We start from the raw sequence: 13,924 nt of genomic DNA on the forward strand, positions 1-13,924 counted from the left end.
AGTAGCTGCTCAGTTTTCAGACCTCTGCCACCAGCTGACACTTAGGTTTCAGCTTTTTCCTCTGAAGACTCCTCCTCCAGCATTCTTCTGCTATGTACTTGCAGGCCTTCCCCAAGTTCTGACTTGCATACTTTTAGTTCAGGTTTACTGTCTTGTAGCAGCTCTTCCTCAGGCAAACCCCTGCCAGCTTCTCCATCACTCCCTATATTCACTGCAGATAAAATCCTCCAGGCATTCAGCTTTGGGAGATCCAGTATTCCATCACCCCATCGTTGACCAAATGGCAGCTTTGCAATATTCTCTTATTGCCCAGATCAGATTATTCTAATTTCAGTCTTACTATCCCATGTAAATAGTTGAAACAGCAGTAGTTAATTTGCTAACTTATAATCATCAAAATGTAGTGCTTCTCAGACAGAAGATTCAAGTAAAAAGCATAGACTCCCAGTGGTTGAAATAAAACTTAATAATTAAACTTTACCTCGGTTTTTTCACAATCTGCTTGTGTGACAATGTTTCAGCAATGCCATTTTCAAGAAGAGATGCATGGCATGCAAATAAAGAAAGTACTCAAATGGAAATGCAGCAAGGTGAATACCCTGGGCCAGTTCAATTACCTTAGATGACTTTGAAGTGAGGTTGTTGTAAAAAAATGTACTGTAGTCAGATTATCCTAGCAGGAGGAGACAACACAGTTGGTTGATTGATCTGTCGAAAACAAAGCCACAACTCCTATGGGAAAAACCACAAGGACCACAATTTAATATACTACCTACCTTTGACAACTGTCAAGAGAAATCAAAGTTTTGTGTTTTTTTAAACCCTCTATTTGGAGCCTCTTTGCATAAGTTACAGTTTTTGAGCCAGGCAGCCCAACATACATTGTATTGCAATAATGTAATCTACCAGAGAGTAGACTTGCAACACCAGGTTATCTTAGTCCTGTTAGGACTTGAGATGGGCTGCAAATGGACCTTGGTAGAAGGCATGCTACACCACAGAAACCACCTGAGGTTCCAATGACATTGATGTCATCTGAGCAGAGAACCATCCACCAATAGTGGCTCAGTCCTGTTTGGATTGGATTCAGTTTATTGGCTCTTATCTAGTCCATTATCAGTACAGCTCATGTACTGCTACACTTTCCTGAGATGAAAAGAAGAAATAGAGTTTTGCGACATCAGCATACTGGTGACAGTATTCTAGCTGACCCACACAGCAATTTCATCAAGCCAATGAACAACATGGGGGATAGAACCAACCCCTGCAGAGACCCACACTGGAGAATCCATGAGATTAACCAATATTTTCATACCCCACCTTCTGAATTCCAAATTGAAGCTGAACCAGTTTCCAGAGCCTTCCTCAAAAGCTCAACTGCAAATCCTCTGCACTTTGGCAGGAGTCTAACTCACGAGGAAGACTTTTATTCCTGAGTACACCTGCACACTCTGTCTCCTTGTAGTTACCTGGAACTGGTGCTCACAAGTGCTGAATGGGCACTCAGTTTCCTCCTCTGGCCCTCAGGGATCCCATCTGGGGATTATTCATAGTCCACTGCTATAAAAGAGTCCTGTGCATCTTCTGCATGGATGCCAGGAATGCTTGGACACTTGCTAATGCTAAGGTGGGAGGGCACTGTCATGTAAAGTTCTTTGTCTGGTGAGTGATTCCAGCTCATGTCAGGCCAGTCATAACACCAGTAGAGGAACCCATGAAGAAGGTGAGGTTATAAACTGCCTTGCTGGAGAAGTTTGCTTTAAAAAGTATATAGTGTAGCCAATCCAACTTTCTCAAGGGACTTTCTGGCTGAAGTGCAGCTGTCAAGATTGTAGCACAGCTCTCTGTGTCTCCACTGCTCTTCCATCTTCCTATACCTGCTTTTGTCAATATTATTTTCTCTCCCTGCTATTTCTCCTGATTCTTTTGAGGTTTGCTTTGGAGACTGTACAGCAGATGTTGGAATACACTTCTGACATTTTCTTTATCTTCTTTTAAGCACATATTTTCTTAAAAAGGAGATGCCTTGTAGGGTGCATTTGCTTACCAGTGAATGTCCTTTTTAATTTATATAGCAAGTGGAAACAGAAGTAAATAAAGTTGTGAAAGGACATAGAAAAGCTGTCCTGATGTTGTGGAGTGGGAGGATGACAATTATATACAGTGGTACCTTGGCTCACGAACTTAATCCATTCCAGGACTCTGGTCGTGACCCAAATTGGTCATGAGCCAAGTTAAATTTCCCCATGAGGTTCAATGTAAATAAGGTTAATCCGTTCTGTAACCGTTTTTTAAATCAGAAAAATGTGAAGCAAAGTGACAACAACAAAGATCGTGGCCATCTCCCGCCCGCCACCCCAAGCACCAGCACAGCCATCCCCCCCCGGCCCCCCCACAACTGAGATCACACCTGTCATCCCTGCAGGCGCCTGTCATCCTGGTGCACTGGGGAGTGAGGGGGAGAGACAGGCGTGATTGCGAGCGCACTGGGGGAGGAAGAGACGGGCGCAAATGGCACTCTGGGAGAGGGAGAGATGGGTGCGATCTTGGCCATCTCCCCACTCAGGGGTGGTTTGGGGAGATGGCCGCGATCGTGCTGGTTGTGGGGGGAGATGGCTGAGATTGTGCCTGTCTTTCCTGCAGCAGCGCATCTCTGATCAGGCATGCCTTCCCTGCACGAACGGAACTGTGATCGCGGCCATCTCCCCACTTGGGCAGCGGGCAGGACGGGGATGGCTGCAATCTTGGTCACCACCCAAAGCGGTGTTCGTGACCCAAGTCAAAATTTTTCAGAAATTTTTGTTTGTGACCCAATTTGTTTGTGAACCAAGGTGTTCGTGAGCCGAGGTACCACTGTATCTGGTTCCCAGTATTGGTAACCATGTGCATATTGTCACATCTAGTTCTCACCTGAGACTGCACCCCTAACAACTGCAAGGTCTGACATGACAGCTTTCTTTTTATCTAGGATTTCATCCAAGGTGGTATATTTTTACCTGAAGGATTCCATCGCAACCTGGGAGGTGCTGGCTGTGAGCATTTCAGGCACAAAAGGTAAAAGATTCTGGACAGTTGGCAGGAGTGGTGAGCTGAGGGCTGGGGAGATGATGCCACCACTTGCAATTGAAGCATCAAAGAATAGTCGATGCACCATTGCTTTTGTTTCTCAGCCTGCTTCCTTTCCTATTGACCTTCCTTGCAGGAATTTGTGTGGCTGAACCGTATGAGATAAGAGTAAGGACGGATTTTTTCATTGATCTACAGCTGCCTTACTCAGTTGTGAAAAATGAACAGGTAGAGCTTCGGGCTATTCTCTATAACTATCTGGATCAAGACATCAGGGTAAGCTTTGGGATTTTGATGGTTGTGTGCATTTAGAAGCCAGAATGTGTGTACTACTTATGCTAGAGACCACTGGATGCTGGGGTACAATTCTGCCATAGTGCATAACCCACACGTATTCCAAAAGCTGAGCCACAACATTGCCAGGACTTTTGCAAGAAAATCAGGGCTACACCTCTTGGATCATGTGAGACAGCACAATAGAGCCTTGACTGTGGGATGGCCTGGGGCATGGGGTTGGGACTCAGAGTTGTACTTTGGGGCAAATGGCTTAGTATCCTTGTACATTAGCTCGTTTTTGACTTTTACCAACATTTGAACAGATGTTTTAAATTTAACAGTACACAGCATAGCTCCCAAATTCTTTAAAACCAATTTTTAAAGATATCCTTCAAAATCTTTTTTTTTTTTTTAACTTTTTGGCATTTCTATTCTGGCTATTGCCAGTAGATAATGAACTGAGTCTTGATTAATAGCTTCAGCTTTTGGAGAGTGGGAAAAGTGATAAATAAGTAAAAAAATAAAAACACAAAAATAACCTCTCTGTAACCTAATAAGACTCCACAACATGCAATTTAGAAACATAGAAACAGAGCAAGTCAGAAGGGGTCTCCCAGACCATCTAGTCTGACCCCCGGCTCCAACCAGCTCCACTCACGACATGCCCACCATGTGCATGTCCAATTTCTGCAACATCTGGCATAAGCAGGACTAAGGAAGCAAACATCATCTTTGAATTGCCCGCATTTCATTGCTCCTCCATTTCAAGGTTGTCAGCATGCTTTCAGCTCTCATCTGTTTCCTTACCTTTAGACTTGGACAGGAATAACATCAGATTCATGAATTCCCTCTATAGGTCAAAGGAGATATCAATCAGACCTTGATACTTTCCCTTCTTCATTGTGTTTGCTGTGCATCACACATATGGGTGCTGTGCCTCTGCAGTGCCTCATTTGGGAAGATTCCTCTAGCTAAGCCTAGAATTTTTGGCGGAAGCCTTGCCCCTTTTTTCTGTTACTTGAGTAGACAGGCTCTGGCCATTTTCTCAGTTCACTTTCAACTGACATTTGCAATGCCTTGGGATCGCTAGCTATAAGTTTACCTCTGCCTTTCCTCAAGATCTCTCATGTAATTTCTTACACCTTCTTGATCTCTGCTCTCCCCTCTATTTAATCCTTTGGATAACGTTTTTCTACACATTTTTAATTCACCTCACAAAGATGTTAAGAAAAATTCTCCTATCGTCTTTCCCTCATTTCTTTCTACTTCGCTGTTTTTCTCTTCCCGATGGCTCTCAAACCAGCTTCTCATAAGCAGGCCAGTTGCGATCTCAAGATATCTTCCAGCGAAGACCATTCTTTATGCCTCCTTTATGTGGAAAGGGACACTGTGTGCACAAGCATCCACACTGGCAAGCCTTGTAAAAAAAATGGCTGGTCATCTCAGGATGGAGATGTGGAGCATGCTCAAAGTGCCACAAATCCAGCACCAGTGGCAAGGGTGGAGGCCCCTCAACTTCAAAAGAAGCTACAAAATAGGCACCCACTGACCAGTGCTGTGGGCAAGGCGAACCGTTCCTCTGTGGCTTCAGAACCATGGCTACCTCCAATATGCCTAAAAAGTATAAGGAGAGGACAAAGCACCTCAAGTTCATGGATTTTAAGCAGGCTAGAAAGGCTTGAAAGCCTGAGCAACTTTGCTCTCCTGCCGGTTCCGAGTGTCATGGCTCACTAAGCCACTTAACCACTCCAACCATGTCGTCTGCTTCAGATATGCTACCAACTCAAGCACCACACCACTCCCAGAACTGTTCCAAGCATTGTATCTCAGAAAAGCACCCAACCGCTCCATGCCGACCATGCTAGCACCTCGAGCCTCTCCATCCCGTTCCAGAACTACTGTGCCTTGATTGAATTGTACTGGGGCTCAGGTTGACTAGGCAACACCAACATAGTTCTTTGTCGTGGTCTCTGTACATCGCACATATGGGTGCTGTGCCTGTGCAGTGCCCTTATTTGGGAAGATTTCTCTAGCTTAGCCTAGAACTTTCCATGGGAGGCCACCCCCTCCCTCCTCTATATAAATGGCAGGCTCTCACCATTTTGTCAGTTCACTTTCGACTGCCGTTTGCCAGTGCATCAGGATCTCTAGTGTTCGTTGCCTTTTTCTTCACACCTTGATTGTATCTTTCTGAATTTTCCCTATACTCTTCTATTTAATTCCTACTTATAACTACCTTAAAAACTTACCTAATTATCATTTGATCCTCTATTTATTCCCTTGATAAACCCTTTCTAACCCCTCCCTCCCCTCAAAACCTTAAAAACCTATCACTCCCCCCACCCATACAAAACCTTTTATCGTCATATTTCTTCCCTATATCTACTCTTATTCTTTCTGATGTTGCTCAGTAAACTGGCCTTTAGAAAGTGTGCTAGCTGCAGAGGGCTTATATCAACCTCTATCAGAATGTTCTTATCCACAATCTCCATCAAAATGCAAAACCCTAACCCTATTGCCACCATGTGAACAGAGTGATGGGTTAGATGGACTTTTGGTCCAATCTAGCTTGACTTTTCTTATATACTTATATAATAAATTTATACACATTTTATGGTGTACATTTGCTGTGTACACATTTCAAAACTGTGGTCCATTGTCATCCTCCAGTCTCTCCTGGAGTGCATGCTTGCTGTGATGCACAGTAGCTCTTTGTTAAATGTCATAATTAATTTCATTTGGGTGCACATGTACATGACTCTGTAAACAAGGACAGGTGGTAACCATACATATACATTGCCTTTTCAACACATATTGCAAGTGACTAACATTCAATTTGTAGGTGAATTATGTTTCCTCCACCAGTTATAAAGCTTTGTTCATGCTGTAAATGAGGAACCAATATGCTCACTGAAAAAGAAGTTATGTCTGTAGAATGAAGACAATGAGATGTATTTAAAGGGAAAGCAAAATGGTTGCAAAACTGTCCCACTCTCTTACCACTTGTTTAAAATATATATTGCCCAGACAACAGTATGGCTCACCTTGTCATCTCTTCCCAGGTGCTTGTGGAACTGGTGCACAACAAAGCTTTCTGTAGTGCTTCCTCTGCCAAAAAGAACTACAGGCAGATATTCACTGTTAAAGGCCAGTCCACTAGGTTAATGCCAATTGTAATCATCCCACTGCAATTGGGACTGCATGATATTGCACTTGAAGCAATCACATTGGAACCATTCATGAGTTTTCATGTGTGCAAGAAGCTGAACATTCAGGTATGTAATGAGCTTGGATTTCCTCTGACTCTTGGAGAAAGACTAGAGCCATTTTGATTCTTACCATTGCAGCACTGCCTGTAACTTTGAAGTAGGAGGTTTCTCCATATGCTGTGGCCCCTCCTTAAATAACTCTAGACATTTAAGAGAAATTTATTTCAATTAGTTTGGAGCAGGGGACTCCATATGGACTGAACAAAAGTTCCAGTGTAATTTGTGGTTGAAGTCTGCATGTTTTTGAGCTTGCAGTGTGATTTGTAGATCAACAAATTTATGCTCAACAATATATATACATTTGAAAAAATGTGCATAAAAGTGCTTTGTCTTGAAAAGCATGTGCAAGGTACTTTAGCCATCTCTCTCTCTCTCTCTCTCTCTCTCTCTCTCTCTCTCTCTCTCTCTCTCACACACACACACACACACACACACACACACACACACATATTTATATGCTGCCCCACAGCCAAAGGCTCCCTGGGTCACTCATAGCACAATATCAAATACAGATACAGATGATACAGATACAAAATATAGCAAACCAAAACACATAAACACATAAAGGTGTTGGTGATGACCTATAAAGCCCTAAATGGCTTGGGTCCTGGTTACCTGAAGGAGCGCTTACGTCCATATATGCCCAGCCACCCCTTGAGATCAGCAGGAGAGGCCCTCCTCCGGGAGCCCTCAGTGAAGGAAATTAGGAGGGTGGCTACTCGGAGGAGGGCTTTCTCAGCGGTGGCGCCTAAGTTATGGAATGTGCTCCCCAGAGAGGTCCGCCTGGCGCCGTCGTTATTTGTTTTTCGGCGCCAGGCGAAGACCTTTTTATTTATGCAGCATTTTAAATGTTAATATTATTGAATTTTATTCGGCCAGGGCGGCTTATTTTATTTTACTGTATATATTTTAATTGTCATTGTTTTAATGTATTTTGTATTCGATGTTGTAAGCCGCCCCGAGGCCTTGGCAAGGGGCGGCATAGAAATGTTTTAATAAATAAATAAATAAATAAATAAATAAATAAATAAAATAAACAAATAATATTAACATACAATATAAATGCAACAGATACATGGAACAAGAGGCAATAAACACAATAAACCACTAACAACAAGCAATAAAACAATAAGCCAGCAGCAACCCAAGTCCAATCTAAAAATAAATACTGAATAAAAGAGTCTTGTCGTGGCACCAAAAGCAAGATAAAGTGGGTGCCAGTTGCACCTCCCTTGGAAGGGAATTCCAAAGGTGAGGTGTGACAACGGAGAAGGCCCTTTTCTTTGCCAACTCCCCCATCACCTCATTTGGGGAGGGTTTGCGAAGGAGGGCCTCCATTGATGACCTGAGTGGCTTGGTAGGGATATATGGAGACACGTGTTCCTTTAGGTGTCCCGGTCCCAAGCTGTTTAAGGCTTTGTATGCTAGCATGAGCACTTTGACTTGGGCCCGGGCAAAAACAGGCAGTCAATGCAATTGGCGGAGGACCGATGTAATATGTTCTCTAGGGCTGTCCTTATTAGCAACTGCACTGCTCTGTTTTGAATTAATTGGAGAGCCTGGACTGTCTTCAAAGGCAGCCCTACATAGAGCACATTACAGTAATCCAGGCAAGAGTTTACCAGCTCATGGATAACTGTGGTGAGGTTCTACTCATCCAAGTAGGAATGTGGCTGAAAAATCAGCCTAAGCTGATAAAAAGTGCTCCTGGCCAGGGTCCAGGAGTACCCCTAAGCTACGAACCTTATGCTTTAGGAGGAGTGCAACCCTGTCCAGGTCTGGTTGAAAATTTCTGAGTTGGACAAACAGACTGCCCACCAACAGACCCTCCATCTTCTCTGGGTGGAGCTTCAGTTTATTGGCCCTCATCCAGTCCATTACCGAGCCAAGGCACTGGTTCAGGATAGTCACTGCCTCACTTGGGTTGGATGAGAATGAGAGGTAGAGCTGAGTGTTATCAGCATAGTGATGACACTTCAGTCAATACCTCTGGATGACCCCACCCAGTGGTTTCATGTAGATGTTAAAGAGCATGGGGGACAGAATAGAGCCCTGTGGTACTCCATGGTGCAAATGGCATGGCACAGAGTGACAGTCCCCCAGCTCCACCAATGGCCAGCCAGATAGGGGTGAAACCACCACAAAGTGGTGCCCCCAACACCCAGCCCAGCCAGCCTCTCCAGAAGGATACCATGATTGATGGTATCAAAAGCTGCTGAGAGATCCAGGAGAATCAACAGGGTCACGCTCCCCCTGTCTCTTTCCTGGCATAGGTCATCCCACAGGGCCACCAAAGCAGTTTCTGTTCCAAACCCTGGCCTAAGGCCCAATTGAAATGGATCTAGATAACCCATTTTCTCCAAGAGAGCTTGGAGTTGCCCAGCCACAGCCCACTCGAGCACCTAGCCCAGGAAGGGAATATTGGTTATAGGTCGATAATTATTTATGTCCTCTGGATTCAGAGGTGACTTTTTAAGGAGTGGTGTAACTACTGCATCTTTAAAGGGGCAGGCACCACTCCCTCTCTCAAGGAGGCATTCATCACCTCCTGGATCCAGGGATGAGTCCCCTCCTTTGATCTCTCAATTAGCCAAGATGGGCAAGGGGTCAAGCAAACAAGTTGAGGCTGGACATAACACATCACCTTGTCCACATCCTCAGACCACAATACCTGAAACTCATCCAGTTAAGTTGGACCAGGCGACACACTGGATGCCTCTGTCAATGGCACTGGAATAACTGTGGTGTCCAACTTGAGACAAATCTGAGCAACTTTGCTCTCAAAGTGTTGCACAAACTTGTCACAGCGGGTCTCTGAAGGTTTGATGGTATCACATCTTGGGCCAGAGCGTAAAAGGCTACAAACCACTTGAAAGATTTCTGCAGGACAACAGCTCAAGGATGCAATGGAGACAGCAAAGAAAGACCTCTTTGTTGCCTTCACCTCCATGGAGTAGGCCCAGTAATGGTCACAAAGCTGCATTTGGTCAGATTCATTCCGAGTTTTCCACTACCTGTGCTCTAGCTGTCTTCCCTTCTGCTTCATCGCACTCAGCCCTGGTGTGTACCAGGGAGCCAGGCAGGCTCGGCAAGAGGGGAGAGGATTGTGTGAACCACTCGAGTCATCTCCCTATTCCACAAAGTAACCTGGGCATCAACAGGAGCACCAGTCATGCGAGCAGGAAAATCCCTCCTGAAAACCTTCTGGATCCATTAAACTCTGGGGGTGGACCAACTTAATGGGTCCCCCCACCCTCCAAAGTGGAAACGGGGCCAAAAATCCAAACCTCAGGAGGAAGTGATCTGACCATGACAACTCCCCTACTATCAGAGCACATCAGAGCAAGCTTGCCCAGCTGGTCTAGGGCCTCTGAGATATAAGCAGCCAAGCTCCAGGGGAGTGAGCAACACGAGCGATCAAACAGGGAGAGCAAACAGGAGTTTGGCACAGGAGTTCAGTGGGGGAGGTCGAGGGGGAGGTCCATAACATTTTCCACACCCTTTATTTCTCTTCTTTATTTCACCTCCGCCCCCCCCACACACACACATGGTGGCACAAACAATGCACCAAGAAGACTCCACAATGGTGGCCTGTAACAACTGCAACTGCTGCACAGTGGTACCCCTGTTACACGGCAAAGTGAGAACACTAGAGCAGCAAGTGTCCACCCTCCAGGCAATAAAAGAAAATGAAGAATTTCTAGACAGAGAGGAGAAACTATAACAGGTAAGTGTAGTCCAGAAGCAAGAAGAACTTCAGCAAGCAGAAGATAACCCTGAGGAAGGGGAACATGAGGAAACTCACTGGAACAGGGTGACAGATGCAGATGACCTAGAAAACACTCTGCACTCGTGGAAGCAGTAGAATGCTTGAAGTTACTTGAGGAAGGGAGAAACTCACTGTGAAAGAACTGCATGACACATTGGGTAACTCGGAAAAAGAGACAAAAGGCCAATCAAACAAGGAAAAGGATAGCAAAGTTTGCAACAAAAAGAGAAGAGTGCTAGTTGTGGGAAATTCCCTCTTGCGTGGGATGGAAAAATATGTATGGCATGATGACCCAGAGAATCGCCAAGGATGCTGTCTCCCTAGTGCCAAGGTTAAAGATATAACCAGCAAGCTCACATAACTCGTACAACCCACTGACAAATACCCCTTCCTTTTCTTCCACATGGGAACTAACAACACTGCCATGAGAAATAAAATCAGACTTCGAAGCTCTAGGGAGGAAGATAAAAAAACAATGGGACCCAGATAGCCTTCTCCTCAAGCCTACCACTATGTGGAAGAGGAACTGTTAGGGAAAGAAAAATCCTTCAAGTGAATGACTGGCTACAATGGTGGTACCATAAAGAGCAATTTGGATTCTGGGACCACAAGCTAAGCTTCATGGAAGATGGACTATTGGCAAATGGTGGGCTGCACCTCACAAAGAATGGGAAGCAGATGTTTGGCCACTCTATGAAAAACTTCATCAGGAGAGCTTTAAACTAAAACCTATAGGAGATGGAGATGTGCAGTATGGCTTTCCATCACCGGACAAGGACTTATATATTTCAACAGAGAAAAAACCTCAGAGAAAGGCCCAACACTAGTCTCCCAAAAAACGTAGGAAGAAAACTAGGGCACAGTGAGAATGAACTTGGATGTCTCTACACCAATGCCCAGAGTATGGGAAACAAACAACATGAACTCGAGCTCATAGCACATAGCATATATGGGCAATTATGATCTTGTAGGAATAACGGAAATTAGGTGGGATGACTCACATGACTGGAACTCTACAACTGTTGGATACAACCTGTTTAAGAAGAATAGAAAGGACAAAAAGGGAGGTGGAATTGCACTATACAGAGGCACATATATTTGTCCAGAGGAACTTAGTAACCCCATTGAAAGCATCTGGCTAAATTCAAAGGGAGCAAAAAATAATAAAAACATAGTTATTGGCATCTATTATTGACCACTCAGTCAAAAAGAGGACAAGGATGCAACCTTCAAAAAGCAACTTGCCAGCATTTCCAAAAAGAATGATGAAGTCATCGTGGGGGACTTCAATTTCCCTGATATATGCTGGGAGACAAGTTCTGCCAAGCATGGCTCCTCCAAGAGATTTCAGATGTGTGCTGCCAACAACTTTCTCCAGCAGAAAGTAGAGAAAGGTACGAAAGGATCAGCTATCCTTGATTTAATACTAACAGGGATGGCCTGGTGAACAAAATAACAACAATGGGAACTCTCGGGGAAAGGGACCATGTGATACTTGAATTCTCAATTATAAAGGAGACAAAGGGTAACTGGAACCAAACAAGCATCCTGGACTTCAAGAAAGCCAATTTTAATGAACTCAGAAAAACAATAAGCAAAGTGCCATGGCAACACACCCTTAAGGGGAAAGGCATCCAAGGGGGTGGGAATCTGGAAAAAAAAAGATTCTCTAAGCACAACTACAAACAATTCTATCAAGAAAAAAGTGTTGAAGAGGGCAGAGGAAGCCCACATGGCTCCGCAAAAAGTTAAGTGGCAGCCTGAAAGGAAAAAAAAGAACATGTACAGGAAGTGGAAGCAGGCCCAAGCCATGAAGGAAGAATATAAACAAATAGCAAGGGATTACAGGAATAGCATCAGGAAAACTAAAGCAGGAAATGAACTGAGAATAGAAAGGGATGCTAAGAACAACAAGAAAGCCTTCTTCAGATATGTCCAGAACAAAAGACATGAGGAATAGAAGGGTGTCCAGCTACTTAAAGGGGATGGCAGAGTGATAACAGATGACAAGGAAAAGGCAGAGGTGCTCAATTCCTACTTTGCCTCTGTCTGGGGTTATTCTCACATAACCCCAGTCCTCTACCAGCTTCACTGGCTTCCCATCGAAGTCCGGGCTCAATTCAAGGTGCTGGTTATTACCTAGAAAGCCCTTAACGGCTTGGGACCTGGATACCTAAAGGAACGCCTTCTTCCATATTTGCCCTCCCACCCCTTGAGATTGGCAGCAGAGGCCCTCCTCCGAGAACCCTCCGTGAAAGACATTAGGAGGCAAAGTACCCGGAGGAGGGCCTTCTCTGCGGTGACGCCCCGTCTGTGGAATGCGCTCCCCAGAGAGGTCCACCTGGCGCTGTTGTTATATGTTTTTCGGCGCCCGGTTAAGACCTTTTTATTTCAGCAATATTTTAATAAGTTTTAATATCATGAATAACCAAAAGGGAATAATTGGGAGAGCCCTCCCCCCACCTGGGCTCCCACCCAGGTCTCAGGAATACAAGTCAGGTTGGCACACTCATCCACATTTAAATCATGGATGAGAGAGCATTTTTTATGTACCGACCTGGTGTTGAGCAACAGTACCACAAGGCCGGGGGGCAAGTTGGCATGGTTGCTGGGAATTGTCTGGTTAGATCAGAAGAAAGAACAGCAATAAGACATCTGTTCCCTCTTCTCCTTCACTGGGAGATCAGTCCCTCAATGCCATATCTCACCCTACCAGTAACCAAAACAACAGGGACACCCATATCCACAGGACACGCCAAGCAAGACCATAAATGGCCCAAAGGCTAAAACAGAACTAGCTGCTGGGGGAGGGGAGAAAAGGAGGGTAACAAACAAAAACTGAATGAATAAATAAATAAATGGTGGGAGCAATAAAATCAATACTGATGAGCACAACCCCGTGTCAAACTTACCCTTCCTTCATACTCCATGACTTGCTAGCCTTCTTATTTACCTTATTGTTCTCAACAAGAAAAATACCTTTCCACATTCTCAATGATCCTACTATGAACAAGCAAGCATAATCACAATCTGGAAACATCCCATTAATATTCCAGCCTCCAGCAGCTCACAACTTCTTACACAGACCCTCAATAGGTATAACTCTCAAGAACTCATCAGTATTAAAAATGTAAACAACAACAACAGTAAAATCCTCCTCTTTCGCAAGTGACAACCAATGGAGGCATAAACAGAAAGGCGGCTGGCTAAAAGCCTGCAATGAGAGTCTTCCTGCCCTGAAGCCCCACCTCTCAGTCTCCACACCACACCTGCAAAGCGCCATGTCTTGTCTATGCCTGTCTGATTTCTGCCACAAACAGAGTTGGTCCAGATGGAGAAGGAAGGCAGTGTGCAGCCTGCAGCAGCAGCTCAGCAGGGCGAGCAGATAGGATCCCGCAGTGACAGCAGCAGATAGAGTAGCCAGATGGAATGAGTGTGCAGAAAGGCGCAGGAGAAGAACACTTACATTTCAGAGATGCACACAGCTGATGTATACATTTAGAAAATAACGCAAAAATACAATTTTCATGAAGAAAAAAACAAA

General features: G+C 44.6%; 1 protein-coding gene across 4 annotated transcripts in view; it reads left to right on the forward strand.

The window, feature by feature from the left end:
- LOC123030055 (venom factor-like) overlaps nucleotides 1–13,924 on the forward strand; it is a 127,265-nt gene that overhangs the window by 45,397 nt on the left and 67,944 nt on the right. For all 4 annotated transcript variants that reach the window (XM_044443619.1, XM_044443621.1, XM_044443620.1 and 1 more), the window contains exons 18-20: nucleotides 2,969–3,054; nucleotides 3,203–3,342; nucleotides 6,405–6,617. In XM_044443619.1, coding sequence (XP_044299554.1) covers nucleotides 2,969–3,054; nucleotides 3,203–3,342; nucleotides 6,405–6,617 — 439 coding nt within the window. The remainder of the gene's footprint in view (nucleotides 1–2,968; nucleotides 3,055–3,202; nucleotides 3,343–6,404; nucleotides 6,618–13,924) is intronic.

This window comes from Varanus komodoensis, unplaced genomic scaffold (genome assembly GCF_004798865.1).
Source record: "Varanus komodoensis strain SLA01 unplaced genomic scaffold, ASM479886v1 scaffold42, whole genome shotgun sequence".
In the NCBI taxonomy this organism is placed as follows: Eukaryota; Metazoa; Chordata; class Lepidosauria; order Squamata; family Varanidae; genus Varanus; species Varanus komodoensis.